This window comes from Apiospora phragmitis (assembly GCF_038363925.1).
Source record: "Apiospora phragmitis strain CBS 135458 chromosome Unknown utg000007l:2111988.0-4706623.0:1.0-2598199.0, whole genome shotgun sequence".
NCBI classification, from domain to species: Eukaryota; Fungi; Ascomycota; class Sordariomycetes; order Amphisphaeriales; family Apiosporaceae; genus Apiospora; species Apiospora phragmitis.
The window spans coordinates 82,248-108,425 of record NW_027117406.1 but is presented as its reverse complement, the minus strand read 5'-3'; the positions used below and the strand labels follow the sequence as shown (position 1 = coordinate 108,425).

The 26,178-nt window shown below is 51.9% G+C and overlaps 11 protein-coding genes across 11 annotated transcripts; 7 read left to right on the top strand and 4 right to left on the bottom strand.

The window, feature by feature from the left end:
* Positions 1-1,028: 1,028 nt before the first annotated feature.
* PG994_007644 (uncharacterized protein) lies at positions 1,029-2,759 on the top strand (the record flags this gene model as incomplete). Its single annotated transcript, XM_066859053.1, has 5 exons — positions 1,029-1,189; positions 1,230-1,317; positions 1,386-1,484; positions 1,534-1,780; positions 1,816-2,759. The coding sequence occupies 5 exons, from the start codon at positions 1,029-1,031 to the stop codon at positions 2,757-2,759; spliced, it is 1,539 nt and encodes a 512-aa protein (XP_066714540.1).
* A 3,492-nt stretch (positions 2,760-6,251) lies between these two features.
* On the top strand, positions 6,252-8,037 carry PG994_007643 (uncharacterized protein; the record flags this gene model as incomplete). Its single annotated transcript, XM_066859052.1, is given in 5 exon segments — positions 6,252-6,369; positions 6,407-6,720; positions 6,732-6,903; positions 6,958-7,757; positions 7,828-8,037. The coding sequence occupies 5 exon segments, from the start codon at positions 6,252-6,254 to the stop codon at positions 8,035-8,037; spliced, it is 1,614 nt and encodes a 537-aa protein (XP_066714539.1).
* Positions 8,038-8,680: 643 nt separating this feature from the next.
* PG994_007642 (MutT/nudix family protein) lies at positions 8,681-9,607 on the top strand (the record flags this gene model as incomplete). The annotated part of the gene is made up of 5 exons (XM_066859051.1): positions 8,681-8,722; positions 8,794-8,828; positions 8,894-9,015; positions 9,101-9,277; positions 9,366-9,607. The coding sequence occupies 5 exons, from the start codon at positions 8,681-8,683 to the stop codon at positions 9,605-9,607; spliced, it is 618 nt and encodes a 205-aa protein (XP_066714538.1).
* Positions 9,608-9,955: 348 nt separating this feature from the next.
* Positions 9,956-10,390, top strand: PG994_007641 (uncharacterized protein; the record flags this gene model as incomplete). Its single annotated transcript, XM_066859050.1, has 2 exons — positions 9,956-9,979; positions 10,232-10,390. The coding sequence occupies 2 exons, from the start codon at positions 9,956-9,958 to the stop codon at positions 10,388-10,390; spliced, it is 183 nt and encodes a 60-aa protein (XP_066714537.1).
* Positions 10,391-12,448: 2,058 nt separating this feature from the next.
* PG994_007640 (uncharacterized protein) lies at positions 12,449-12,673 on the top strand (the record flags this gene model as incomplete). Its single annotated transcript, XM_066859049.1, has 1 exon — positions 12,449-12,673. One exon carries the CDS (start codon positions 12,449-12,451, stop codon positions 12,671-12,673), a length of 225 nt encoding a protein of 74 aa, XP_066714536.1.
* Positions 12,674-13,147: 474 nt separating this feature from the next.
* PG994_007639 (uncharacterized protein) lies at positions 13,148-16,431 on the top strand (the record flags this gene model as incomplete). Its single annotated transcript, XM_066859048.1, has 2 exons — positions 13,148-15,767; positions 15,866-16,431. 2 exons carry the CDS (start codon positions 13,148-13,150, stop codon positions 16,429-16,431), a joined length of 3,186 nt encoding a protein of 1,061 aa, XP_066714535.1.
* Positions 16,432-17,707: 1,276 nt separating this feature from the next.
* On the bottom strand, positions 17,708-18,607 carry PG994_007638 (uncharacterized protein; the record flags this gene model as incomplete). The annotated part of the gene is made up of 1 exon (XM_066859047.1): positions 17,708-18,607. One exon carries the CDS (start codon positions 18,605-18,607, stop codon positions 17,708-17,710), a length of 900 nt encoding a protein of 299 aa, XP_066714534.1.
* A 460-nt stretch (positions 18,608-19,067) lies between these two features.
* Positions 19,068-20,030, bottom strand: PG994_007637 (P-loop containing nucleoside triphosphate hydrolase; the record flags this gene model as incomplete). Its single annotated transcript, XM_066859046.1, has 1 exon — positions 19,068-20,030. The coding sequence occupies one exon, from the start codon at positions 20,028-20,030 to the stop codon at positions 19,068-19,070; it is 963 nt and encodes a 320-aa protein (XP_066714533.1).
* A 653-nt stretch (positions 20,031-20,683) lies between these two features.
* Positions 20,684-22,529, bottom strand: PG994_007636 (uncharacterized protein; the record flags this gene model as incomplete). Its single annotated transcript, XM_066859045.1, has 2 exons — positions 20,684-20,946; positions 21,086-22,529. 2 exons carry the CDS (start codon positions 22,527-22,529, stop codon positions 20,684-20,686), a joined length of 1,707 nt encoding a protein of 568 aa, XP_066714532.1.
* An 891-nt stretch (positions 22,530-23,420) lies between these two features.
* Positions 23,421-24,254, top strand: PG994_007635 (uncharacterized protein; the record flags this gene model as incomplete). The annotated part of the gene is made up of 1 exon (XM_066859044.1): positions 23,421-24,254. The coding sequence occupies one exon, from the start codon at positions 23,421-23,423 to the stop codon at positions 24,252-24,254; it is 834 nt and encodes a 277-aa protein (XP_066714531.1).
* A 788-nt stretch (positions 24,255-25,042) lies between these two features.
* Positions 25,043-25,917, bottom strand: PG994_007634 (acyl-protein thioesterase 1; the record flags this gene model as incomplete). Its single annotated transcript, XM_066859043.1, has 3 exons — positions 25,043-25,145; positions 25,198-25,631; positions 25,723-25,917. The coding sequence occupies 3 exons, from the start codon at positions 25,915-25,917 to the stop codon at positions 25,043-25,045; spliced, it is 732 nt and encodes a 243-aa protein (XP_066714530.1).
* Positions 25,918-26,178: the final 261 nt, after the last annotated feature.

Genomic DNA, 26,178 nt, shown 5'->3' with positions numbered 1-26,178 from the left:
ACAGATGCTGACATCTCTCCGCTTCTCATCTCCATATGTGTCTGCCTACCCAAGGGTCTCGCGTCGGCCACTCGATCTTTTCGCTCATAATAAGGCATTTGTCATCGGGTACGCCTGGCAGCTCCTCGCAATACTAGCTTCATCCGGCGAGGATCCCCTGCTCACGGCTGGGAAGACCCTGAGTGTCGCCGAATCACTGCGCATCCACTGCCCGCCTGCCACGAAGTTTTCTCAAGTCGCGACTGGTATTTGATGTGTTTGCTGTAGCAGCATGCAGAAGATCTTTACGCGACTCTGTTCTTGACCTGAATGTATGATGGCGTTCAGAGGGAGGCACTAAAACTACTCAGTCTTTACATCTTGGCGGGGAGAAGCCAAAGATCGTCTGCGACATTCCTCTTTGGTATACATACCAAACCAGGAGGACTGATAAGTAATCTTATTAGTTGTCATTGCTTAAAATAGCTGACAATGCTCTTCTTTTACCGCCCCAGCCCTGCTCAATCAGACTACCGGGCCAATCACCGGCGCCGATTCTCAACGACTGCATCGGCTACGACAGCCTAATCTTGCTGCTAGCAGGGCTGAACGTGCCCGGCCAGTTTGGGAATTTGCACTCTTCGTATATTCACCAAACGATGGATCCCGCTATTCGCCTTCAGGGGCCCGCTGCGGCACGAGAAGGGTAGTCTGTGAATTCGCCCCAACGTAGGTAGCGCACACGGGAAGGATGAGATGGCGTGAGGCATGCATAGGTACTTATTATCGAACTGAGCCACTCGAGCTGAGCCGATCGTCGCTCTTCGTCGGTCCCGTTCTTTTCTTTTTCCCACTGTCGCTATTCTTGTCTTGTTTGCTGTGCTGTTCCATGCTACTAGGTCATGAGTCTTGTTACATCGATTCACCCGCTCTTCTCTACTTCTTCTGCCCCTCCGGCTTCCGAGTATACCAAGAGTGAATTGTGACCTGAACAACCAATCCGCCCGCTCCCCACTGGTATAGCTTCTGCTCAAGGACGCGTTGTCAATATGGGCGCTCCTACCAGTCGTGCGTGGAGTCGCGCGTTGTTGCCGTTGGCTTTACTGGCAAACCAGGTATCTGCTGGTGCTATAGCAGCGTGGTACACTGACCGTATGGGCGCGACCTTGATGATGCAAGACGACGACACTGGCCTTATTCGATACAGCTTGTGCAACAGTAACAGCACACCGGTTCTGCCCGAGGACAAGTCCATCACTCTGCCACTATTTCGACCCTAAACCCAAGAAAGGATCGGCGTTGGCAGGAGTGGGTTGGTTCGACAATACTCAGACTCAGGTGAGTGCCTCGTCGAATGACATGGATTAGGGTGTTACTTGTTGTCAGATAGGCTGACCATAATTTAGGCTTCAATCTGGTTCCAGGATGAGAACGACGATATCATAAACTCCAATCTGCATTGCGATATGAACACTGGATATTGGTCACATGGCGGTAGCTACACTGTGTCTGGGGGCGCCAAGTCGCCGTCTCCGAATACAACTCTAAGCGCAGTGGTCTTGGGAAGCCACCACGGGATATCGAGTGTTCTATAGGGACACAGACAGCCATCTTCACTGGATAGCGTACATTTCGGGATCATCCGGATGGTCAGAATACGGAACGCTGTCAAATGATGAAATGAAATCGAATGCGATCGCCGCAGGCTTTACCGAAGGCAATAACATCACCGTCGTTACGCCGAAGAACAACGAGAATATGGAAGTCGCGAGGCTGAATGACGATAAATCGTGGCACATCAGTGAGTCCAAACCCCTTAACGGCCCGTCTAACGAGACGGCATTAGCTTACGCGCCGGCAGGTACCTTCCTCGTCCCCTGAACTCGACTAGTGCGACCAATGCCACCAACGCGACCAGTTTCCAGCTCAACACCAAAACCACCCCCAACTACACACTACCGGCTTGGGACGGGCAGCCGAGCACCATGGGCCTCCATATCGACAGCAAGTTCATGCGCTCGGTCTTCTACATCGGCACCGACAACGAGCTCTACCAGGTCTCCGACGCCAAGGACAACTGGGCCCTGCTCGCACGGCAGGACGCCAAGACCTGGCCCAAGGCGGACAGCCCCAAGGCCCCGCTGGCGGTCGCGAGCAACTACGGCAACAACGAGCTCCGCCTGTACTACGTCAGCGGCGGCCAGGTGGTCGAGGTGAACGGGGACGGGCGCAAGTGGCAGGCGGCCAAGGTGCTCCCCAACTACAACAAGAGCATACAGGCGGGCGCTCCTCGGGCAACTCGTCAAGCTCGGCCGGCGCTGCCGACGGAGGGGATTCGGGCCTCTCGACGGGGGCCAAGGCCGGCGTCGGCATCGGTGTGGCAGTGGGAGCGCTTGCCGTCGGCGGCGCCTTCACCGCACTGTGGTGCATGCGGAGGCGACAAAAGCGCGCCGACGAAGCGGCGGCGCTCGCGGCCAACCAACATCAGGGATCGCAAGCCCAATCGCAGAGCGCCTATGGATACCCCAACAGCAGCAATATCAACAACTGCAGCAGTCAGGGGTAGGGGAGGAGCGTGGCCGGTGCAGGATTATGGCGCCCAACAGCAGCAGAATTGGGGGGCGGCTCACAACCAGCCCGTCGAGAAGGTCCAGAAGCCCGGGGAGTTGGACGGTCCGCCCATCTACGAGATGAATAACGGCCAGCAGTACTTCGAGATGGCGGAAAGCCGCCCGAGACACGAGATGATGGGCGAGGGACATTGCCGCGAGATACCTTAAGACACCCCAGCTGCGCTTTGGAGAGGATCGTTCTAATTGGATTTGCATGATACACACATAATGCTCGGCGTTTGGTGCTTCCACGGGAAAGGAGAAGGAATGAAATACATCAACCAGAATACGTACAAATACCACACGAAAGTCAAATACGGGCCGAAATGTTAGGGTGCAAAAAGGGGCGGGTATGTTCCTACTTGCTCCCTACAGTTTCACTTCTTGTACGAATAAACCATACTTTACGAACATACATTCGATTTATTTCAACGTGACAATTTGAACATTAGATGTTACAGCTAAACTTCGGCCAATTTTCACGTATCGTACAGGCCATATCGGGCCTGGTCCCAAGCATGGCGTATATCAGTGATCCGATGGCCTCTTAGTACCAGAGTCTGTCTTGAGGCGTTGCTTTGTGGTCTGTTGGGGGTGCTTCGAAAGGGCTGTTTCTATTGGCGTTGATGCAGGATTTTCGTCTATCATGTTGAAGACTTTGAGGACTCTCTCGAGGTAGGCCCGCTGGCTTAGATAGATAGGTTGTTTTTCGTGATCTGTTCGGACGGACATGCCCAGGTAAAACAAGCAGGGCCTGAGGTCAGTCATCTCGAAGCTTTGGTTTAGCTTCTTCTTCTAGTCGTTAATTTTGTCGTTGGATGGTCCAGCGATGAGGAGATTATCAACGTATACCGCAATGTAGATGCTGCCGTTGGAGAATGTTCCAACCTTTCCTTCAATGAATAGGCGCTTACCCATACACGCCTTTCCCTTTCACTCTTCAGGACATGGTTCCGATCCCTTATCATGTGACATCTTAGCCAACAGCCCACCTGTCGTCGCATCAGTCGCGTACTGGTTCTGACAGCTTCCGCACATAGCCAGCTCAGTTTTGGTGCCGGATGGTTCATAAACACAACGTGGTCGGGTCTTGCAAAACTCCCAACCGGATCTGAATGTACGGATGGTCCGGCCACATTGCCGACATTTTACGACAAATTCGATGTATGTGCACATTATTTGCATGTGTTTCAAGAGTCGTAGTAGCAGAAGTTTTGCAAGATTTCGGTCGCTCTCGTCTTTTATACAGATCAATCGATGAGTATAGAAGCTTCTGGATCTGTGTAGGATGATATCTTCTTAGCTAGAAAGTTCTGCCCAGCACAAGAATGTTATCATGCATTTATAAGCATGTATCGAGACTTGTGTTGTGTTTGAAGCGTTTTCTACACATAATGATAGATCCTGAGTTCCTTTGCTCACTGGGAATGATCTTTTGTCAAGAACCCAGAACAAGCATGGGTACGACGGGTGCTTTTGTGAGGGCTATTTGGTGGCTCCACGACTTTGTCGGCTATCTCAGCTCATTTCCACTTCTGCCATAGAAGGAAAAAAAATCTCTCTCTAAGAGACGGTGATCTGTCTCGTGATACAGTACAAGAGTTGAGACAGAAACCAGCACCTCATTGTCAAAGAGTGTCGCCATCTGAGATCAGCGTACGCAATGCATTGAATGCTTGTGTCGGACTATGATTAAAAGACAAGTGTCGTCATGGGCCCGATGCATTATGCCTACAAAGGGATTTGGCGACAGGATGACTCCCTTGAAGAGCGAGACACTGAGTCTCTACTAAGCTAGTTGGATGTGACCCTATTCGGTTGATCGAGCGAGTATAAGCAAGAAAGTTGAAAGATATCGTGAGTGCATCACCCGAAGATTCCAGACCCCTCCGCCATTAGTATATGCTACCGTGACATTGGATTTCCGGTAGCCGCGGAATTGTGACGTAATACGGCCAGCACCCAACCAAGCTTTTTGCAGGGGTCTGGCGAGTCTCTGGGCCGTCTGAAGATACTGAGTTTGGTACAAACCGGATCTTCCAAAAGACCATGGCAAGGATTATGTCGCAACTGCCGCGGCGGGATGTGTGTCAACGAGCGGGATGTCAACGGTACAGTAACACAACAAAGCACGTTCAAACAGATGAGCCGCAGATTGATTGTTTCTGGTGCGACCGGTCCAGTGTGATGAGGCTACCATATGTATAAGTACCGTACATTGTGGTGGTGCCCGACTCCCAGGTTGCCGCTCCTATGGGAAGATAAGAAGAGCGCACCACATCGATAGTCTTTGCTTCTAATGGCCGGGTTGGGTATAAGGTTAGCGCAGCGCTGGACCAGCGGGTTGGGTAGGCAGTTTGGATTGAAACCTCCTCATGTTTGCACATGTCGCCCGCAGGACTGGTATTGATCGTTAGGCATAGTTGTCCCCGCTTCTTTCCATTCCATTTCAGGCTTTTCCTCGACCGAATACTATCAGCAACAGCACTACGACTACAGCTGACTGGGATGGGCCTGGCTGAAATGTGTTTAACTCGATTGACTCCTGTCACCCGTGTAGTCCTCCTTTCACCGCTCGCACTGCGGCGAAGCAGGCTGGGAGTCTGGGACTGCTGGGCTGTGTAATAACCACAACTGCTGAGACGAGATGCAGTTCTTGCAGCCGCCAGCGACCCCCGTTCTGTGTTAGTTGCTTTTTCGTGCCCAATCAGACGTCCCTGCTCCAGTGCTTTCTCCCGCTGTCTGATGGGCTTCTCACGGGGCACTACCCACCAACAACTCACGGCCTGCTCCAAAACGTTCACACGATGAGATCAAGCGCACCACCGCAGATTGGCATGGAAGGGAGGCAGGCAGGTAGGCAGACACTGAGACAGTTCGGTTGATAATGACATGTAGCCTCAAGAAATACGAGAGGGACCTACCAGTACCAAGTATGCAGGTTGCAATGCATGCACATTTTACTTGCCTCTTCCTGGTTCTTCTTGCTTGTTCGGCTCGGCAGGTGCTAATGCAACCAATCGAGCGACAACTTGGCCGGGCAGGACACTTGAGCATGGAGGGCATTTCCAAGAGAGCCCACCCTTTACCAAGTTCAGCCCCCCTCCTGCCCCCTCGTTTTTTTGTCGCAGGTTCGCAGGCCCTATATCACCCAACGAACAAGAGGAGGTCAGCACTTGCATGTAGGATGACGACGTTTTCCTAGTCACTCTTTGGCCTCCCCATAAGACTCTATGTCCGTCCTTGGTTGGTCTGCCAGCCCACTCACCCGAGCCCAAAACTGACCAACTGACATCCGTGGAAGCTGCCTCGAACTTTCCAATCGTCTTTCGGGACCCTTGGCTGATTTTGCTTTCTCCCTCCTACATATCCCTTTGAACTCAAGAAGCTTAGCTGTCATCTGTTTGCTCTCGTCGCTTCACTGACCTTCCGAGTCTGCAAGTAGACTTCGCCGGTGCACAACGCTATTCTCCCTGCCCGCTGCTGCTTCCACCTAGCGCACTCGCCTAAACACAACCCCGCCGCGCGGGACAACTGTCGCAGTCCAAACCCACCAGCCCACCTGACCGCCTGTGGTTGAAGAACACAACTCGACTTCACGCCTCCAGGAGCATCCTGCCAGATCACAAACTCCAAATCACCTTTCTCCCCCTTTGAAGCATGTCCACCTACAGGACTGGCGGCGGCGGACGCCCGAGGGACTTCGATGATCGCAACTACTACCCAGCACCCCCACGTGGTGGTCGCGACTATGACGACGTAGACATCTACGAGCGTCGTGAGGAGCGCCGCAGTTCTCCCCCCGCGGCCACGAGCCCCTGTTCGCGAGTACGAAGATACTGAGATCTCTATCCGCGACCGTGAGTCCCGCACGCCAGCCTTCCTTCGTGATGAGGGCCGTCGACCTGAAGCCGGGCCTATGGTCCTTCGGGCCAGAGAGGTCGAGACTGTTGACCGCCGGAGGCCTCGTAGTCCCAGCCCAGTCCACGTGCACGAAAGATACATAGAGCGTGAACGTGAGCGGTCTCCTGCCCCTCCCTCGATGACTATGGAGAGGAGACCACGATTCATGGAAAGAGAGCGTTCGCCCTCGCCTGGTACCATGGTCCGTGTCGATCATCGCGAAATGGTACGACGAAGGGAAAGATCTCCTACCCGGAGCGGGAACGTATTCGAATCATCCAGCGTGAGAAGGAGAGAGTGCCCTCGCCCAGCCCCTCACCGTCTCCCCCGCCTCCGGCCGCCCCGCCAGTAATTCGCGGCCCAACCATTGAGCGCGAGGTGATCACTCATTACCGAGATATTGACCATGGTAAGCATGACCGAGATCCCGGCCATATTGCGTTACTTTACTGACATTCGATAGGCGTCATCAAAGTTCCGAGCCCACCGCCGCCGGCGCCGGCACCCCGACCATCGCGTACTATGGAGCGTGAGACTGATATCGACATCTACACCTCACGCAATGAAACCGAGGTCGACATTCATAAGCGTATGCGTTCTCGGTCGCGACCAAGAGAGCGTTCTCGGCCTGCGCCTGCTAAGCGACCCTCGTACTACGACGATGAGGTACTCGTGCAGAGCAACCGAAACCGTCTGCATGTAGACATTGAGCATGGCCATCGCCGAGCGCAATCTGCCGCACCAGAGCGTCGCCCAGACTACTCGGATGAGGCGGACTACATCACCGGCAAGATTGACTCGCGAGGCCGCATGGGCGAAGCCTGGAACGGGGCCACCAAGGACTGGTCCATTATCGATGTACCTCCCGGAACCGAGAGAGTTAAGATGGACGGCATAGGTGGCGGAAGTGCCGAGGTAACCTGGCAGCGATATAACGGTGTCAGGCGATCCAAGTTTGTCCCAGAGCGCGATGGTACTGTGGTCAGCAGTTCTAGTGCCAATGAGCCGGTCTCAGACCGAGATCGCTTCAGCGTGCAGGTTTATGATTCGCACAGGGACAAGTCGCGGGATCGGGACATTGTGGAAGACATCCATGACACGCGCATCTCGATCCGGGACCGGGAGAGACGTCCTCGCAAGAAAGAGCAGGAGATGTGGACCGAGATCACCAAAGATTTGGTTGTGCGAGAAGCCATCGAGAAGTGTGGCTACGAATACGAGGAGACGGAATGGTTTTTCTACGTCATGCAATACCTCAGATATGTAAGTTCCCTTGTGTAGCACCAACCTAGCCATGACCGGTCTCGAGACTAATATTCTCTTCTTTCTCTAGGAGGACGTTCTGGAGCTTGTCAACATCTCCGACTCGATTCGAAGAGCCCGCAGAGAAAGGGCCCGGGAAATTGAGTGGGAGCGCGAGAGCAGGGACCGATGGGAGCGCCGCCACCGACACCGTCGATCCAAGTACGATGATGAGAGGGAGAGGATCGTTGAACACGAAGTCATCTACGACCGCCCGCCTGTCCGTGGATACCTGCGCTGAGGAACTATGGAAGTGCAGAGGTGAAGCTGGAATGTTGGGGCCTATGGTCAAAATGCGAACTTCAATTTCTCGGCTTCCCTGTCCTTGAGCTGGGGTTGGTCGGTCGATACCCGGCTCTCTCCTGTAGTGAGCTTATATGTTTCTTGTTGAAGCTGGATTGTGCTAGAATTATTGGAGGAGACACGATGTGTGCGAAAGGGGCATTAGGCGTTCTTTACGACTGTGATGGAGGATTTCTTCTTTACGAATCTTACGATATGGCATAGCGTGTCGGGAGCTATCTAGGGCATGGAGTTTGTATAGAACTTATGTAGCTATTTAGGCGGCTTTTGGCTGACGACTAATGACCTCAATACATGAACGAAACCTCTACAAGCAGCTCAGCTCGATATGGGACGAGCAGTGAATTCTCTAACAAATCGTAAGAGACAAGTCAAGAATACTGACAAGCTTGGTAAGTCGGTGATCACGGCCCCAAAGATTTAGAGGATCTGCCTACATACCTGACCTCATCACCTGCTCGCTTGCCCCACCGCTTCTCAACCAGGCTCTTTTTCATTGTGATCACAATTCCCGCAGCATTGCGCACCGGTTCATACCCAACACAGTCATCGTAGTTTCTAGACGCTCTTGGCCTTACACAATGTCAGCGAGCGATGCAAATGTGGTTTCTACACAGCCACTAGTGGGTCCGCCCGAATTCCGACTCGACATAGCCTCCTCAGGACTCATGACTGACTTGGTTGCCTACGAAAGGACACCAACGACGCTAGATGGATTAAACTACTGAAGTGAGTTCATGGGCTTCTATTGTTCCTCTATACGTTGCATGGAAACTGACGTGCTCTCCACACAGGATCGACTACAAGGATGCTCGCGGCGAGCAACGGACGTGGGAGACGGCCGAGAGGCGCACGCGGCCCAAGGGCGGGGACATTGACGGAGTGGGCATCGTGGCCATCCTGGAGAAGTCGACGGGTCAGTCAGGAGAAAAACTCCTAATTCTCCCTACTTCCCTCGACAACACTGGTTGACTGACTGATGTTCGCGAGCCCTATCGCAGGCCCTGAGATCGTGCTCCAGAAGCAGTTCAGGCCTCCCATTGACAAGGTCACCATCGAAGTCCCGGCCGGCCTGGTTGATGAGGGCGAGACAGCGGAGCAGGCGGCGACCCGGGAGCTGAGAGAGGAGACGGGATACGTGGCCGAGGTCGCCGAGACTACGCCGATGATGTTCAACGGTATGTCTTCTTTTTTGTGCTTACTTATCTGCCTGCCACAATCGACATGCTGACACATAACTATCATCTTTCTCTCTTCTCTTGGTAGACCCTGGATTCTGCAACACCAACTTGCGCATGGTGCACGTTACCATCGATATGAGCCTGTCGGAGAACCAGGATCCCAAACCGCAACTGGAAGAGGACGAGTTTATCGAGGTCTTCACGACTCCGCTCAAAGATCTCTGGGCCGAATGCAAGAGGCTGGAGGCTGAGGGCTACGCCATTGATGCGCGGGTCGGGACCTTGGCCGAGGGTATCGAGATTGCGAAGCAATTCAAGCTGTCATAAGTAAGGCTTCGGCGATCAAGAGGATTGTATGTACGGGGTCGATGCTTACGAGTCGAACATTGAACTGTAGCTAGATGAGAGAATTCTAGCTAGGTGAGTTGATAAAATCAAATATCTAGATGCCGCGCTTTGCTTACACGCATCCAGGGTTTGGCGACAGTCAAGATTACTGATCAATCACAACTTAGCTCGGCATCTTTCTAGCTCTACTAAGATCGTCTCAAATACAAATGATGATCGAACTAAATGGGATTTGATGTATAATTATATATTGCGACTTATTCCAGCATTTGTCCGGTGCTTCACGCCATCGTACCCGCCTACTGACTCCGGGTTAACCCCGGGGCAATGTCAGGTGGCATGCTCAACGTTGTAAGTAGACAGCAACTAGCCAATATGAATTCATCATTTACAAACCCTTTTACCGCTGAATTGAGAATATCGTGCTTGAAATGAGCAGCGACAAGCGTCTCACAGCTGTCTGGGCGGCACGGGCTTCGACCAAATGGTTAGGGCTTTCACGACGGTCACAGGGGCCGCACCATTCATCGACGTCGGCTCTGACGAATACTTCGCAGACGCAACTTTTCCCCCAATGGACGATGATGGTAAAAGCAATAGCAGAGTACCGGCAGCAGCCGTGATCGGGTCGTGGACTGGCCTGCATGGTACAATGCGGACGACCCGGCCACCCTGTCATTCCGGCAGGAATCCTTCTGCTTCTTGAACATGGGGCGGCACTCCGGCCTGAGGAAAAACAAGAACGGTTGCGGCGGCAAATGACGTGGACCAACTCATCCGGAGAGACTATACGCCCCTGGACGAGATCCATCCATGCCGCACCCGGAGCGCTGAGGTTCCGCATGGGGGAGCAGAGGCGTCCGAAGCTGGGGCCAGGGCAGCTTGTGGGAAAGAGTCCAGCCTGGCCGGTTGGTGCCCATTCTAAAGGTCACGGGGGAGGAAGGTGCACAGAGTCTGTGATCAAGTGTAGATATGGGAGGGCAGGCAGAGGACGTTGATCCTTCATGATATCCAACCACGAATACATTATTCACTTGGTCCACCCCAAATTTGACCGGTATTTAAGCAATGCCAGAACTATAGTCTGTCGTTTCAAAGGTCTGCTTACAAGGTGTTCGGTGAAGGCCCATTTTCGAAGTACACTAGGTACACAACTATACAGTTAAACAGGAGATTTCTGATGAGTGTGTTATGCTATGATCATAATACGCATACGCATATGTGTTAAGTATTACGCTGTCTTTGTCCCTACAGCCTCCTCCTGTCTTTAGGGATTCCCGGATCTGCTAGTCCTAGGAATCCTAGGATGATTATATCGCTATGCAGCTAGCATCAGAGCGATGCCATAGGACCTGGCTTATACACAACAATGGCCAAAAGCCCGTGGCTGGGAGATCTCTATAAAGGTAGGTGAATATGTAGTAATAACCATGTCATGTAGCCTTAGATGGAGGCCGCCGATGTAGATTACATACTTTATATTAAGTCCTACTGAGGTAACTAAGGCATAGGCAGGATGTGCCCTGAATTGGAGTGGCCGTGGATGCATGTCCCAGACATAAGGTATTCCTGGGGGCCAATTGGCTCCAGTCTAACAGATCACGGATGCGTGATATGCCCTGGCTATGTACTTAACTTACACAGGGCTGACACCAAAGACTGACCGAGATCAACTGGTGATGAGGGTTGGATACAGTAGAACATTGAAGCTGACAAGCTCTCCTAGCTACTTGTAGTACTTGTGAAACAAGCCTGGAGGTAATGAGGTTGGTTGCCATGAGCCTATAAGACCCCAGTATTGCCTTTTTAGGTGCATGGATGGGCATAGGTACATGCTGAATAGCCCCCAAATGGGCTCATGGGTGCACCTAATCTGCCCCACCTCTCAAGGTACATATAGTACCTAAATAGAAAGGGGGCCCTGTAAATTGACCTCACATTGAATTGAATGTAGCCGCACGCAGCCTAGTGATGTACCGAGGAATGGGCAAGATGGGGTATGCATTCACTCTGCCGCGAGGAAAAGTTTAAGCACGAGCAATAACGCGCTAGATGGAACGCGACTTCAGGTTATTACTCATTGATTAAACAGGCTGGTGTTCGATGCGTAACGACATAGGTGAGCTCACACATAGAAAAAGCCTTGCCATCCGAACTGCTTTGCCCTTTTCCCTCAGTCTTCAAAGCGATACCTGCTTCCTATAAACCATCCAGCTGTCCCCTTTGCTGTAAAGTATAGAATTGCCAACCAGCCATCTCATTCCCAGCCGACTTTCCCACTACCAAGCTAATTATTCCATTGCTATCTCGTAGCCAATTGAGGTTACGTAAATGCACATATTTGGGACTTGTTGTTCTTCAGTGCTATAGGTACCTACTACCTAGATTGCATACCGAATTAGCATTGAGGAAGGTGCTCCAGGCAACCGCCGCCACCCTAGAAGGCTCAAGAAGAACCTGGTACTGCCAAAGGTTTAGTTTTACAGCAGAGCAAAGTCAAGGAAAGAGGCGAGGCTGCACCTGCCCCCAGGTCTTGGCGCATGGCTGTCTCTTGTCCATACAACTTCCCTTGCCTTGTTAACTGCTACCTAGCACCGATTCTGACCCCTTTCATCGTCTTCATTATTCCCTGCACAACCAGCCCTTTTAGGACACCAGCGTTGGCAGAGTGCAGAACTCCAGCGCAGACCGGAGCTTCTGTCTCATAGGCGCACTGCACCTGCGGGAGATCTGAATCTCGCCTTTCGTTCTATGTCGGTCTACTTGTAGTAGGAGGGAGGAAGAAGAAGAAGAAGAAGAAGAAGAAGCCGCAGCCTCACAATGGCACAGCCTGGTCGCCCGCCCGTTCCCATCTGGGTCGAGGCAGAGCCCGCTGCAGCAAGTGACGAAGACGTGAGAGACGAGCTGCATCTGCAGGAGATCCTACTAGAGTCTCTTGCTGGTACACCTGAGGATACACCGCAGCGTCGGGCGGAAATCCAGGCTGAGATTCTTCGCATTAAAAGGCAGCTTAAAAGGCTCCAGCTTGCCAGGCAAGGTAAGTAGGTTAAGAACAAAAAGCCATGTTTCTTTGAAGCCTCATCCCCATTGATAACACGACCCGCTTGCGTCTTTGCCCGCCTATGAACACAACCTTTAACACAACACAACCTCAAGCCTACAAAAAAACCACACACCTGCACAATCACATACTTTCCTCATTTCCATTCCCAAGTCTGTTTTACCTGCCTTCCTTCACACATGCTTCTAGGTGAAACACCTGAGACAGGTAACAAGGGCAACTCAATTCATCCTTTCCATCGCATTCTCCTCTTCACTGCACTCACAATCACCTCATTTCTTCGCCATAAACGATCAGCCTTGCCTTGAAGCTGGGGCGAGTCACACAGTTCCTTCCCTTTCGAGTACTGCAACATGCTTCTGTTGTTCACGGTTCCACACCAGTACTAACTAAGTGTTTCTTTGTCTCGAAAAGGCTCAGTGCAAACGTTACACAGAACAGGCACCAACAACACTGCCATGGCAGGACCAAGCGGCGATGAGCCCCCTGGTGCTCGTCGTACTATCCCCGTGCCCCATGCCCAGAGAATTTCCGGGATAGATTTCCATGGCCAAAACCTCTGGGGTGACTCCAGCAGTAATGAATATGCTCGGAAGCGTACGTACAGTAATCACCTTGACAACGGACTGCCTTCTCTGCCAGAGTCAAAGTCGCAACGAGTTAGTGACGGAGAGGCCCCATGGGAAGATGAGTTGTTTGGAAATTTCGGCGAGGAGCACGACTCATCAATCGGCGAGGATCATGAATTATCAGCTGCTCGGCGATACGAGTATGAGCAGCGTGAACTTGCGTATCAACAGAAGCAGACGCAAGAGAAACAAGACGCCGCGCTCGCCCACATGATCGCTCGCCAGGACGAAGAAGAGGCGCAAGAATACCTGGGCCAACATCAGCCTCAGCCAATGGATTCACCCAGCTCGTTGCCCCAAACCTCTTCGGACGATTTCTCCCCACAGGCATATAGCCTACCACCGCCAGAGCCTAGTGCAAACCGAATGCCTGGAGCCTGGGAGACTGATGACAACAATTTCATTGATCTCACCGATGATCAGCCCAGTCACGCAAGCAGCGCCGGAAATATACATCCTAGGGATCTTGCGCACCATGCTGCAATCCAGCGACAGCGGCTTGAATCTAACTCTCTCTTTCCAGCATCACCATCGGAGAACAGTTTAATTTCTCAGCGACGCCCTGGCTTCATTGCTAATGGCACTGCAAGTCCGCTTGTGAGCAGAGCTAAGAACTCTGTTTATTGCCCTGGTACTTCCTCATTGGCCGAGCTTGTGCAGCGCACGAATAATTACAATTATGCGAGTGGCACCAACGATCATGGCGATCCCCTAGATGACCGCATCATTAATCCACCTGGTTATGACACCGAAATGGAACCAGAATCAGAGCAAGTAAAGGCACTCTTGGCCAATATCTCAACTGAAGCAGGCACTGCCAGTGGTGACCAATACGATGACACGCCGCCTGCACTGAAAGAACCGCTATATAAGCATCAACAGATTGCTCTCAAGTGGATGAAAGGCATGGAAGCCGATGAACACAAGAGGGGCGGCATACTCGCCGATGATATGGGTCTTGGCAAGACGATTTCAACGCTTGCGCTTATGGTACATGATCGTACTCCCTCACGCAACAACCCACCCGGTCGTCTGGGCACCAACGTTGTTGTTGCACCGGTATCACTTATTCGTCAGTGGGAGAAGGAAATCGGTGACAAACTCAAGCACACGTATTCCCTCAAGGTTCACAACTTCCACAAGAAGAAGTTGTCCTATAATGAGCTGCGCAAGTTCGATGTTGTGCTGACTTCCTACGGTAAGCTTGCCACAGAGTACAAGTCAGTGGATGTCTTCACAAAGGACAAGATATCCAGAGGTGAACCAATCGACAAGAATATTCTGGCAGCGAATTTCCCTTTCCTCTGCGCCAAAGAGCCATTCGTGCGTCTCATTGTCGACGAGTCGCAGATGATCAAGAACAAGAAAACACAGGGGCACCGAGCGGTCTGTCGTGTTCCAGCAAAGCACAGATGGTGTCTCTCAGGCACGCCGATGATGAACAACGTGGATGAAATGGGCTCTCTAATCCATTTCCTGCAGATCAAGCCCTACGATGATCCACAAGAGTTCAAGCGGAAGTTCGCGGCATTATATCCCAAGAATAAGAGTTACGAAAATCCAGAAAAGGTCATGAAGTCGCTACAAGTACTGCTGCGTGCTATCATGCTCCGGCGCACCAAGTCATCAACGATTGACGGGGCTCCGATAATCACACTGCCGGGCAAGACGGAGACGATTGATCATGTCGTCTTCAACGAAGATGAGCAGAAATACTATGACGACCTAGCCACCCAATCCCGAGTGGAGTTCAGCAAGTTCTTACGAGCAGGCACGGTGGGCAAGTACTATAGTATGGTGTTGGTGAAATTGCTGCGGCTGCGCCAGGCTTGCTGTCATCCATACTTGCATATGACCGACCTGGAATTCACCAACACCGAGATTTCGGAGAAGGATATGGCCACTTTTGCAAAGGAGATCCACACCACACGAGTTGGTGCTCTCAAGGAGGAAGGAGCACCATTCGAGTGTCCTATATGCTACGAGCTTAGTTGGAACCCTTCGATCCTTGTTCCATGTGGCCATTACGCCTGCCACGAATGTCTGCAACTCCATTCGAATAGCTCGGATCAACAGCGAGATCGGCTTGAAAACGAAGGGGCCAAACCGAAATGCATCATTTGCCGTGGCGAGTTTAACTTGAAGAGAAGCATCACATATGAGGCTTTCAAGAGCACATTCATGTCCCAAAGTGGCGACAGTGCTGACGCTGAAGAGGCCGACGGAGACGTTGTTGACTCTGACGCTGACTCCGACTCCGACCCCGACTCCGACTCCGACACTGACTCTGATGAGACTGATTCGGCAGAAGATGGCGACGATATTGACGATCGTGGTAACCTGAAAGACTTCGTCGTGGATGATGATGACGATGGAGAATACCAGCCTAAATCCGAGTCCAAGTCCCGTAAGGCCAAAGGCAAAACTAAGGGCAAGAGCAAGGGCAAGGGTAAGAAGAAAAGGGGCAAGAAGGAAGAAGAGATTGAACCGCACATGCTTGGCAAGTTGCGCAAGGACGCTACGAATAACGCCGATGCGCATAAGAAGTATCTGAAATACCTCCGAAACATCTGGCTGCCGTCGGCCAGATCACCAAGTGCATAGATGTCATCAGGGAGATTCAGAAATCGGGTGAGAAGACGATTGTGTTTTCGCAGTGGACCCTGCTTCTTGACCTGCTCGAAGTCCCTCTGAAGCAAGACCTCGGTCTTCGGTTCCGCCGGTATGATGGACGCATGTCGGCTCAATCGCGCGATGACGCAGTCCAGGAATTCACAGAGAACCCGAACATGAAGGTCATGCTCACTTCACTGAAGGCTGGAAATGCCGGTCTGAACTTGGTCTGCGCCAGTAGGGTCATCATTCTGGATCCCTTCTGGAATCCTTTCATCGAGAAGCAGGCTGTTGACCGAACCTACCGCATTGGACAGAGAAAGCCTGTCCAAGTGCATCGGATCTTGATCAAGGAGACGGTGGAGGACAGGATCATGGAATTGCAGGAGAAGAAACGGAATATTGTTGAAGGGGCCATGGATGAGAAGGTTGCCAAAGACCTTGGTCGTCTTTCCAGCAACGACCTCGCCTTCCTCTTTGGCGTCAGTGCCCGCCATTAAGGGGAGAGTCGCCCCTCATAGAAATGTATAATAGATGTAGTGTAGCGCAGCTACCTTTTGCGGTTGCTTTTTCCCCTCCCAGACCATCCCGTAGCGAGGCGTTCCGATAGGTTGTTTCAGAATGGGAGATGATCATGACAATCTGTGTTTCCCAATCCCTTTGATTGTGATGTTTTGTTAACTGTCTATACCATCGCCACCAGTTGTCCAGTGGCCAGGAATACTCTAGTAGTGCTACAAGTTCATTGGCGACATGGAGTAATATACTCTGGCAGTTTTCTTTTGGGGACACGCTTCGTTGTCCATGTTTTGCATGCAACAGAAAACATAAAACTATTTTAATCAATCGCATAGGATGGTCCTTATCCTGCCAATCTGAAGATCAGATTCTTTCTGGTAGGCGGCTATGAATGAGTATGTTAGTAGCGGAAGATTACTCAACAAGCAACCGGTGAGATGGCCGAGTTGGTTATGGCGTCAGGTTAAGGTCACCTTAATATCTTCATCCTGGTGGAGCAATCCGCGTGGGTTCGAATCCCACTCTCATCATTTGAGAAGTACCACGCTCTTCTGTCCACAGAAGAATGCTTACTTTTTTTCTTCCTATCTTGTCACTTTGCATTCCTGCCTACTTCTCAATTTACATTTTATCCTTCTTTTCCCTCTCCTTTGTGAGTAGAGGGCTAAAGAAAAGATTATTAACAGAAGTTCTGTCTATTCATTGCTCTTCTCTATCGTATATTAACAAATAGCTTTTGCTATTATAACCACTGCTCTTGATTCGTCTCCGGGTAACTGACCATTGTTGGTCATGCAGGTCTAGACCCAAGCCGGAAAACAAAGCGACAGCAAGCCCCCTCTAAGTGAAAGCGCCATGCAGCCTTTAATGCCAAGTAGTACCAAGCGTCCACCAGTCAAACTTATGAGGTACATCCGCAGAGTCTAGCATGACCAAGTCTATAGAATGAATCGGTATATCCATCTGCACATGTTGCAATTGCCCTGTGTCAATTCGCCATATCCCATAAACAGTCCAAGTCGGCTGCGTCCAACATCATAGCTGACAGAGCGAGTCCGCATGTCAGAATACTCCATCCGAGTGCATGTTAGTATGTATAATCACGCTTCAGACTCTTGACCAGAATAGGAGAAACGCACCTGCCACAGTCACCAACTTATGCTGCTCAAAAGCAGCGATGAAACAGCCAACACCGAAGTCGGGCGCCATGCGCCCGAGTCGAACACAATAGCCTTTCCCCCCTTTCCTCGGAAGGCTTCAAGTGGCCAGGATGCTTTTCCCCCCATCAGCCGTGATACGAGCACGAACTCTAACCCGCATGACCTCGTGATGGAGCTGCTTAGGCGTAACGACCACTGCACCGCCATCTGTCGCTGTCCCCGTGGCCTTTTGTTTCTCCAGGCCGACGATCGCGCTGGGTGCAAAGAGGAGGGCATCTCCGGTCCGAAGCTTGACAATATGCGACATCATGTCGTGCGTGGGGTCGTCCTGCGTTGTTATATGGATGCTGCGTACTCCCTCGTATGACATACTACCCTTGTCGGCATTATCATCAGCGCTATCAGTGGTGCCATGCTGCTGCTGCTTGATGGCCGAAGACACACCGGCTAGATGGCCTTTGAGGACCCGCAGCCAGTCGGGCGACTGGAAGTGATGCACAATCGTGATGCTGCACAGGTCGAGGAGCTTGGGCGAGATGGTAGGTTCCTGGGTAGAGATGAAAACACGCGCACCGAGGTGGCGCTGTAGCCGGATCGTAGACAGCAGCGAGTTCGTCAGCGTCTGCGCCTCGGCCGACTCGCTCATGTACTTGTGGGCCTCGTCCAGAGCCACGACGCGGCCGATCAACGACGGCTGCTCCAGGAATAGCGACAGGCAGATGTTGAAGAGGGAGCACGCCATCTCGGCCGTGACGCAGGGGCACGAGAGGTCGACGATGGTCAGCTGGCCCTCACACGGCGTCCAAAAAGTACCCTTCATGGTTTTGCCGGGTTTGTCCCGAGGCTTGACTTGGTTCTTAACCATAAAGCTCTCTAGCGTGTCGAGACGTTGCTGCAACGGGATCGACTGCTGCTGCGTAAGGTCCTCTTGTGCCAGGCTGCTCCGAAACCTGAAATAGTTGAAGTTTGTGCCATTCTTTTGTTGCTCGAGCCGCATATCTCTTAGTAGTCTCTGGATGGCGTGCACTGCAAGTCAAACGTTAGCAGTTGGGTGAAAACAACAGATGATATGGTAAGACCAAGGCAACCAGATATAGACTGCTAGCAGCAAAGAAGGGGGGTATGGTCTTACTATAGAGCGGCATTGAGCCCCCGCCAACTTGCATCAAGTCGAGCATTCTTTTGGTGTTCAGATCTGATTCCCTCAACCGCAATTCCTCTACTGATACTCCAGGCAGCCTGCTGTAAGTTCTCTACACAAAGCTCGTTAGCCAGGCCATATTCTGTCAACAGCGATGACTAAAATCCTCAACTCAAACTTACCTTCATCGTGCGAATACTTGTCGGTGCACAAAGCACCCTGACCTTGATATTAGCACTCGATGCAAGATAAGCTGCCTCACAAGGAGTTCCGCTGGCATCGGAAACAAAGGTATCGTAGTGAAACACGATTCCGGTCAAGGGTGGGGGAGCCGGCCAAGTTTGGATGGCATCAAGCAGCCCTCCAGGAGACAAGAAAGTGTATGGCTCTTTCCTGAGCCTTGTTGTCCGCAGATAAAGATGCTCGAGGGGCTGGCAACGTTGTAGAAAATGCGGGGATCCGTCACGCCAGCGCCATGTCCTTCTTCGGTGTTCCCTGCAAGGAAAGCATACTGCGGGAATGGCGTCGATTTGGAACCCTGTCTAAGAAACCTCACATGCTCAAGCACAGGATTGGTGAAAATAGGAGCTGACATGATGCCCATCATGTCATCGTCCTCCGGTCGTCGCGTGAGTAGCTTCATATGATAGTCGCGATGGGAGTCTGTCTCATCTGGAACCTCACTGGAGGTCTCGCTCTCGTCACCGCGATCATCGAGTTCGTCTGATGTAGACGTACTGTGGTGGGCATTTCTGCTTCCTTCCGACGAACCTGTCGCCCGTGGAGCAGACTGTATGGTTCTGGCAGGGGGTCCGCTGTTGGCTGTAGCGGTTGCTTTTGTGCGATGGGTGGGATTAGTTGTGACATCTGACCCCTTGGTCAGTGGCGGCTTGAAAGCAGCGGCAGCAGTATTGGATGGTTCTGGAGTCTTGCGACTCTTCCTATGTCCCCATCGTCCCATACTGTCGGAATCTTCAGTCTCCAATGGTGTAGCGATGATATCGTGGTCCTCCCCGTAGGCTTGCGACAAAGCTTGCGTAGCAATAGGCATAAGTGAAAGAGGAGCTGATGTGGTAGCTTTTCTGTTGTCTGGAAAAGCAAAGGAGAACTTGTCTTCCTTCTCCTGGGGCTTGGTGTTCAAACTCAATGGCCCGAAGATGGGTTTTATGGTGTTGACCGTGGGTGTTGGCAAAGTAATTTCCTTGTTGCCCCGGGGAGTGAAAGAGAACTTGTCTCCCTTCTCCTGAGGCTCGCTGTTCAGACTCAATGGCCCGAACATGGGGTTTGGTGTCTTGTTAGTACCTGCATCGAACTTGAACTTGAACTGAGGAACAGTGAATGCTTTCGTAGAATCAGGATTCTCCGAGAATAAGCCAGGGAATGACTTCGGCTTGTTGTCGCAAAAGCTGTCTAGCCAAGCAATATTTTTCGGTTGCTCACTTGCACCTGGACCATCAGTGTCCCTTGCTGCCTGAGAGGCAGATTCGTCTGGGGACGACATGGGAAATCCTATAGCAAGAAAATCATGTAGCCAAGGCAATAGCAATGCTCAATTCCTCGAGGTGTTTCAATGGGTTCACAAAGTGTGGACGATGTTTCAAGAAACAAGCAAGCAAGCAACATATAAAAATCAATATAAAATCCGACAGGGGATGGTGATGCCTAGCAAGACGCGTTTAGGAAACGGACCCTGGATTGATTGGCGAAAGCCCCAAGCACGCAAACCCACGTTGACGTCCCCAGGTAGGTACTCAGTACTTAAGTAGTGCATGTCATTGCTCAAGCGTCTTCCTGTCGACTGCCACGAGCCATCCCATTTTTCGCTTTGCATCTTTCGTGGCGGCAATGACAATCTTTGAGAAGCTCTAAACCTGTATCGCATTGGATTTACTACTTGGATCAACTGCCTGACCCAGTGCCATTATTCTTGTTCTATTGAGCATCTTCGTTACTTTTGAAGTACTTGAGCACGAACTCCTCTAGGTTTTCTTGCGATGAGTCGCCCACACTCCATATGCGTCGTTGGTTCTTGGTCTTTGCGACCAACTGAGTCCCTTCGGTGCCTATGGTAAGCTCCCTGTCTAGAGTGTCTACAAGCGCAACGCCGTCCATTGCATCACTCCAGCCAATGTCCTCCTTCGCCAGTTTCTCCGAAGTCAACTCGAGTAGCCTGTCGACAACGGCGCGGATTGTAGCTTGTCTCACGTAGTGTGTTGCTTCATCAACGTTCGGGTAATTATCCGATGAGGGATATAGGTTGGCGAGGGGGGTTCTGTGGGCCAGGCAGTGAGATTTTGAATTGCGTAGCATCCAGAGACAAGAAAGCCTTCGCACGTAAGCCGATGCGAGCTTCCGGCGTGATCGATATATCTGCAGAGAACTGCTGGACATTAATGGTATTCAACATAAGCACCTCTGCCTGCGTCATGACGTGGAGGTCCGTGTCGGCTCGAGAAGGCGGCTGCAAGTTGAGGGATGGCTGTGTCTTGGTGAAATTGGCCGAATCGAAACCCGCGGCATGCAAAGAGTCGATCAGGCTGCTTATGAACCCAATCAACTTTTCGTAGTCGAGAGTAAACCGATATCGTGAGATCAAGGGCCGTAGCAGGTTGTAAGGTGGGTTGTTGCGTCCCTGCTTTGGCTGTATGCGTTTGCTGTAGTTTTGACGATGTGCGGCCATTAGAAAGAGGTTGAGACCTTGGATCGTGAGCTCTGCCATCTGGTCGTAGAACTCGTCCTCCTCGGAAAGTTCCGGCTCTGCAAGATCCTCCAGGCATAGAATCACCATCGTGGTGGGGTTTACGTTGTAGGAAACCTGCGAACCGTCCGACTGAACACCAAGCGAAAGAAGCGTGCGTGATTCGCGGCTAATCTCGTGCCATAACTCTTGTGCGAATATGGTATTACGGGCCTCGAGAACGCGGTCTTCCAGGCGGCTGTTATCTGGCAAGCTGCCCGGGAGACGTGACCGCCCTGCGATCTTGCCGTCAACCTCGATGATAGCACGCACTCTCTGGGAGCCTTTTCCGGCTTTCCCATGGTCCAGTCGCGCGTGCCCGTCCTCGCTTCGTATCAATCGTGCGATACTGCTGTCTCTGTACATCGGGGCAGCCTCGGCAAAGCCAAAACGAACGCCGAGGCCCTTGCCAGCTATGGACGACACGGCCCAGCCACTCTCGCTGACGGCCAGGACATCGGCCCAGTACTTGGTTTCAAGGGTAATTTCTTTCTCAAGTCGCTCGGCTGCCTCCAATACGGAGCTGACCATCTTATTGGTGCCCATCACTCTCCATCCTGTACCCACAGCCAGATCGTCGGCTTCTCTGGCGGGCGTGATATTGGACTGGTGCACTTTCGATGATCCCAAAGTGCCAATCCCTACCAGCTCACGAAGGGTAGGGGACAAGGTTGTGCCAGCTTGGTTCGGTATTTCCTTAGAAAGAAGAAGGGAAACCAGGTCCAGGTTCAGCATGGCCGACTGATGCGCCGCCTCGAGATTTCTCAGAAAGTCGTCACGGGCCTCAATGGCCGTCTTCTCTTTCTTGTCATTCTCAGCCTCGGCGTCCGATTCCGAGTCGCCTTCCGGACTGCCCTCACTGTTGTCTAGGTTGGCAGTTCCAGCAGCACGAGCCTTGATTTCCTCGACGAGGTCGGCTTCCTTGACATTGCGGAAGCCGTTGCGCTCGGCGCTCACACGCTGCACGAACTCCTCGATGTTCTTGGGCTTTTTGTCGCCCCACGGCCATGGCCTCAGAGAGAATGGAGATTGATGTTCCATATGATCTGGTGATTCGATATGATGTTTCGTGGTGACAGTGAGGCAAGATGCAGTTGATAACGTCTGGTTCAATCAGGACAAGGCAGGTGGGAACTTGGCTCTCATTGATTAGTGGGCCAGTGCGTGCGAAGGCCTTGGAATGGAGCACAGCAAGTTAGCATGGGACCATTCAATTGAACCTGGCCCCCAAGGCCCCGCATACACCTGGCAGTGGATATATGCACCTAAACGCATACTGCCACATTCATCAAGAACGACTCCCATTCTGAGAACCAATGGTATAAGAGGTGAGCTGGCCAAGAAGTAGCAACTCCTGGGTACTTATTCAATACAATCATGGATGGTTCACTTTCGATGGCTATGAAAATACTGGTTTTACTTGACTGAATCTCAGGTAGAAGACTTGTATTCCCGCGCTGCGAGTTTGGTCAATGTCCCTCCTGTATTGGCCCTTTCCGAGTGCCTGTCATACCTGCCATAGAGTTGGCATGGCATGTTCACGGGATGACGGCTACGTACGTACTTAAGGACAGGAGTTCCGGGCAAGCCATGAACTCTCTCATACCAAGTCCACAGCTTCGAAGAAACTTGGATTAGGCTGAGTTCCGTCGGTTAACGGAGATGTCTTTCCCCTACCCTCGCCATACACGTAGGTATCGAAAACTTCCCCGAGGGTAACTACTTGGGTATCCCTCGATTACAACGTCTACCACTTTCGAAAGCCACCAACACATAAATTTCCGTCTTTTCCACTAGACATCATTTGTCGTGGCTACTTCTAGTCTATCAAAGCTCCCACCCGAGCTTCTGTCGGACATCTTGAGTCGTCTGGACTCCTGCGATGACCTACGAGCCTTCTTGCCGGCATCTCCAGTCTTGTGGCACAGCTACATGTGGAAACCGAAGACCATATTTCTCAATGTCGTCTGCAATTCCATAGGACATGAGTGCCTCCCGGATGCTCTAGCCATTGTCCGTTGTCCCGACTTTTCCAGTGCCGGCGATGTACACAGCAGGATAACCGGCTATCTTGCGAACCGCGCCTCGCAAGATCCCCAGCCCTCTTCGCGCGAGGAAGCCGTGTTGCTCTGTCAGCTAGATCGCATCACCTTGCGATTCATAGGCGACCTCGTGAGCAAGGCTAAGAGCAACAAGGGGAGGCAGGAAGAGGGTTATCTCCCGCACTGGGCCAGCTCCTCCTTTTACTTCCGCAGGGCCACGAGCCAGGAGTTGTCCCGGCCTGATATAACGAGAGCCGAGTTGGCTCGGTACAAGCGGGCATTTTTCCGCCACGAGCTTTTCCACAAGGTCTTTGCCCGTCACGGAGTGCCTGCTCTTTTCAGTAGCATTGAGAAGTCCAATTTATTGCTGGATGTCCTGGAAATGTGGGAAATTGTCGGGATCGAAGCCATCCATACGTATCTCAGTGATTTCCAGATAGCCATGTTGCATTCCCTCTACTATGAGATGCAAGATGCATTGCTACGCGGAGCTGCGCATGACTACATCCAGGAGGACATCCAGGAGGACATTCAGGAGGACATCCAGGGGGGTATCCAGGAGGGGTCAGATCCGGACTATGACATGGTAAGCAACCCCCCCCCACCCCCCCCCCTTCCCCGCCCCGACAGTATAATACGGCTCCGATACCTGGCGAGATATCAACCCACTAAGCAGGCGAATTTGGTCCATTTGAGGGAGGTTGCACATGACATATTCCCTTAACTTAGTTGGGCCACCGAGGTGGATCTTGTCGCAGCCCATGCTGAAGACGGTATTGCCTCAATCTATAAGCGGATTCGCTCTGGTCAAGATAGTTTTCGGGATGAGCTACGAGCAAGACTACCTCTAGCGGCATACGGAGATATTATTGACGCTTGCGAATACCGCGAAGAGCAACTTTTGAGCACTACTCACACGTCGTCGGAGACGTTCCCTGGTCCTACCGAGTCCTGGAAGACAGGGTGGAGACCCATGGAATCTTTTCGCATCTGTGAAAGGGTCGGGAATGTAGACACGAGTGCCTTCGAAATTTTGCCAGTGGGGTATTTTGCAACAGAAGGTTTGGCCTTTTTAGATGGCCACATTGATACCAGCTCTGTCTATCAAACAGACTATCAGATATCAAGTGCACAGGAGCTGGCAGCTCAGGAAGACACCTTGAAAAAGGTTATCGAAAACAGCCACAGTGCTTTTATTGAAGAGTTCACTGGCTTTTATATTACAGAGGACGCATTGGCATCATTTCAACAAAACTATGGCGTGACCTACAATACGAATTGAGCCATACACAGTTCTGGCAATAAAAGATTACCTTTCAGGGCGACGAAGAGATATCGGTCAGCAGAAGGATGTGTTTACTGATCTTTTGAGTTACCCATTTGATTATGGCACGAATCTTCGGTTGCAAGAGTCAGGAATAGGTAGTTCAAGTAGTCTATTGATCTGGTGAACGAAACAAGCGAATCGTGTAAACATCCTCAAGCAGTCACACGCACCCAATGTCAATACTCTTATAGGCCCGACTTTTTGTCGTCTTCGAGGGTGGGCAAGCATTTGCTCAGGAAATTTTGAACCTCGCCGAGCTCTTCCACGCAAGCCGAGTGGGCCATACCGCTGGGCAATGTCAGTAAGATAAGCTCCCCCAAGGAACACCTGGAAAACTTACGGATACAGCGTGAAGGTCACCTTAAACCCCTGATCTTTGAGAGCCTGTGAGGATTCCTTACCAAACGCAGTCGGGACCACGGGGTCCGAGTCACCATGGCACATCAGAAGAGGCGTCTCACGGTTGAGATCCCATTCTTTGAGGTACTCGGGAAGCTTGTGGTCCAAAGGGAGCCACGAAGACAGCCCAACGATGCCACCCAATTTGACATTGGAGGTAAGACCTGTCAACAACGACATGGCGCCTCCCTGGGAGAAGCCTCCGAGGACTATGCGCTCGGCCGGGATGCCGCCGTCCATCTCGGCCTTGACCAAGTCACGGAGGTAGTCGCGGGTCACTTCAATGCCCTTCTCATCCTGGTTCCTCCGCAGGTCATCGGGTGGACCACCCAGGGCGAAGATGTCGAACCAGCCCGGCATGCGCATTCCGCCGTTCTAAAACACGGTGACAAGGTTTTAGGAGAGGAACAATAATGAAAATGACAACTTAGACGAGCTAAGTAGAGAGCCAGCAGAGGCCACTTACACACGTGATGGGGATTTGAGGAGCGTGGGGCAAGATGAACTTGACCTCGTCCAGCTTGGACCTGCGGCGCCAGTTCTCGACGGCATCTGCCCACCCGTAGCCGGTATCGCCAAGGCCGTGTACGAAGATGACGGTGGCCGTGTGCCTCTTGGCCGGAGGGAAGAGGAGTGGGGGCAGGCGCCGGAGAGCGCTCATGGTGGGCGAGAAGAGGTCGGGCTCCGGGAAAGCGGGGAGGTTGAACAGCTGTTGCGCGCTTACGAAAGGCAATAACAACACCAGAAGAAACACAACACAGAGAGTCAAACTAGATTGGCAAGGCAGTGTAATCATGCACGTGACCTAGGAGTCTCGTACCAAAGATGGTTAATGATGGAGAGCACTGGTGAGTGGTCGTGCTTCTGGACGCTAAAGAATAGCAGCCAGTTTATTTCTGTCGCATTCCAAGCGCCCCGCGCC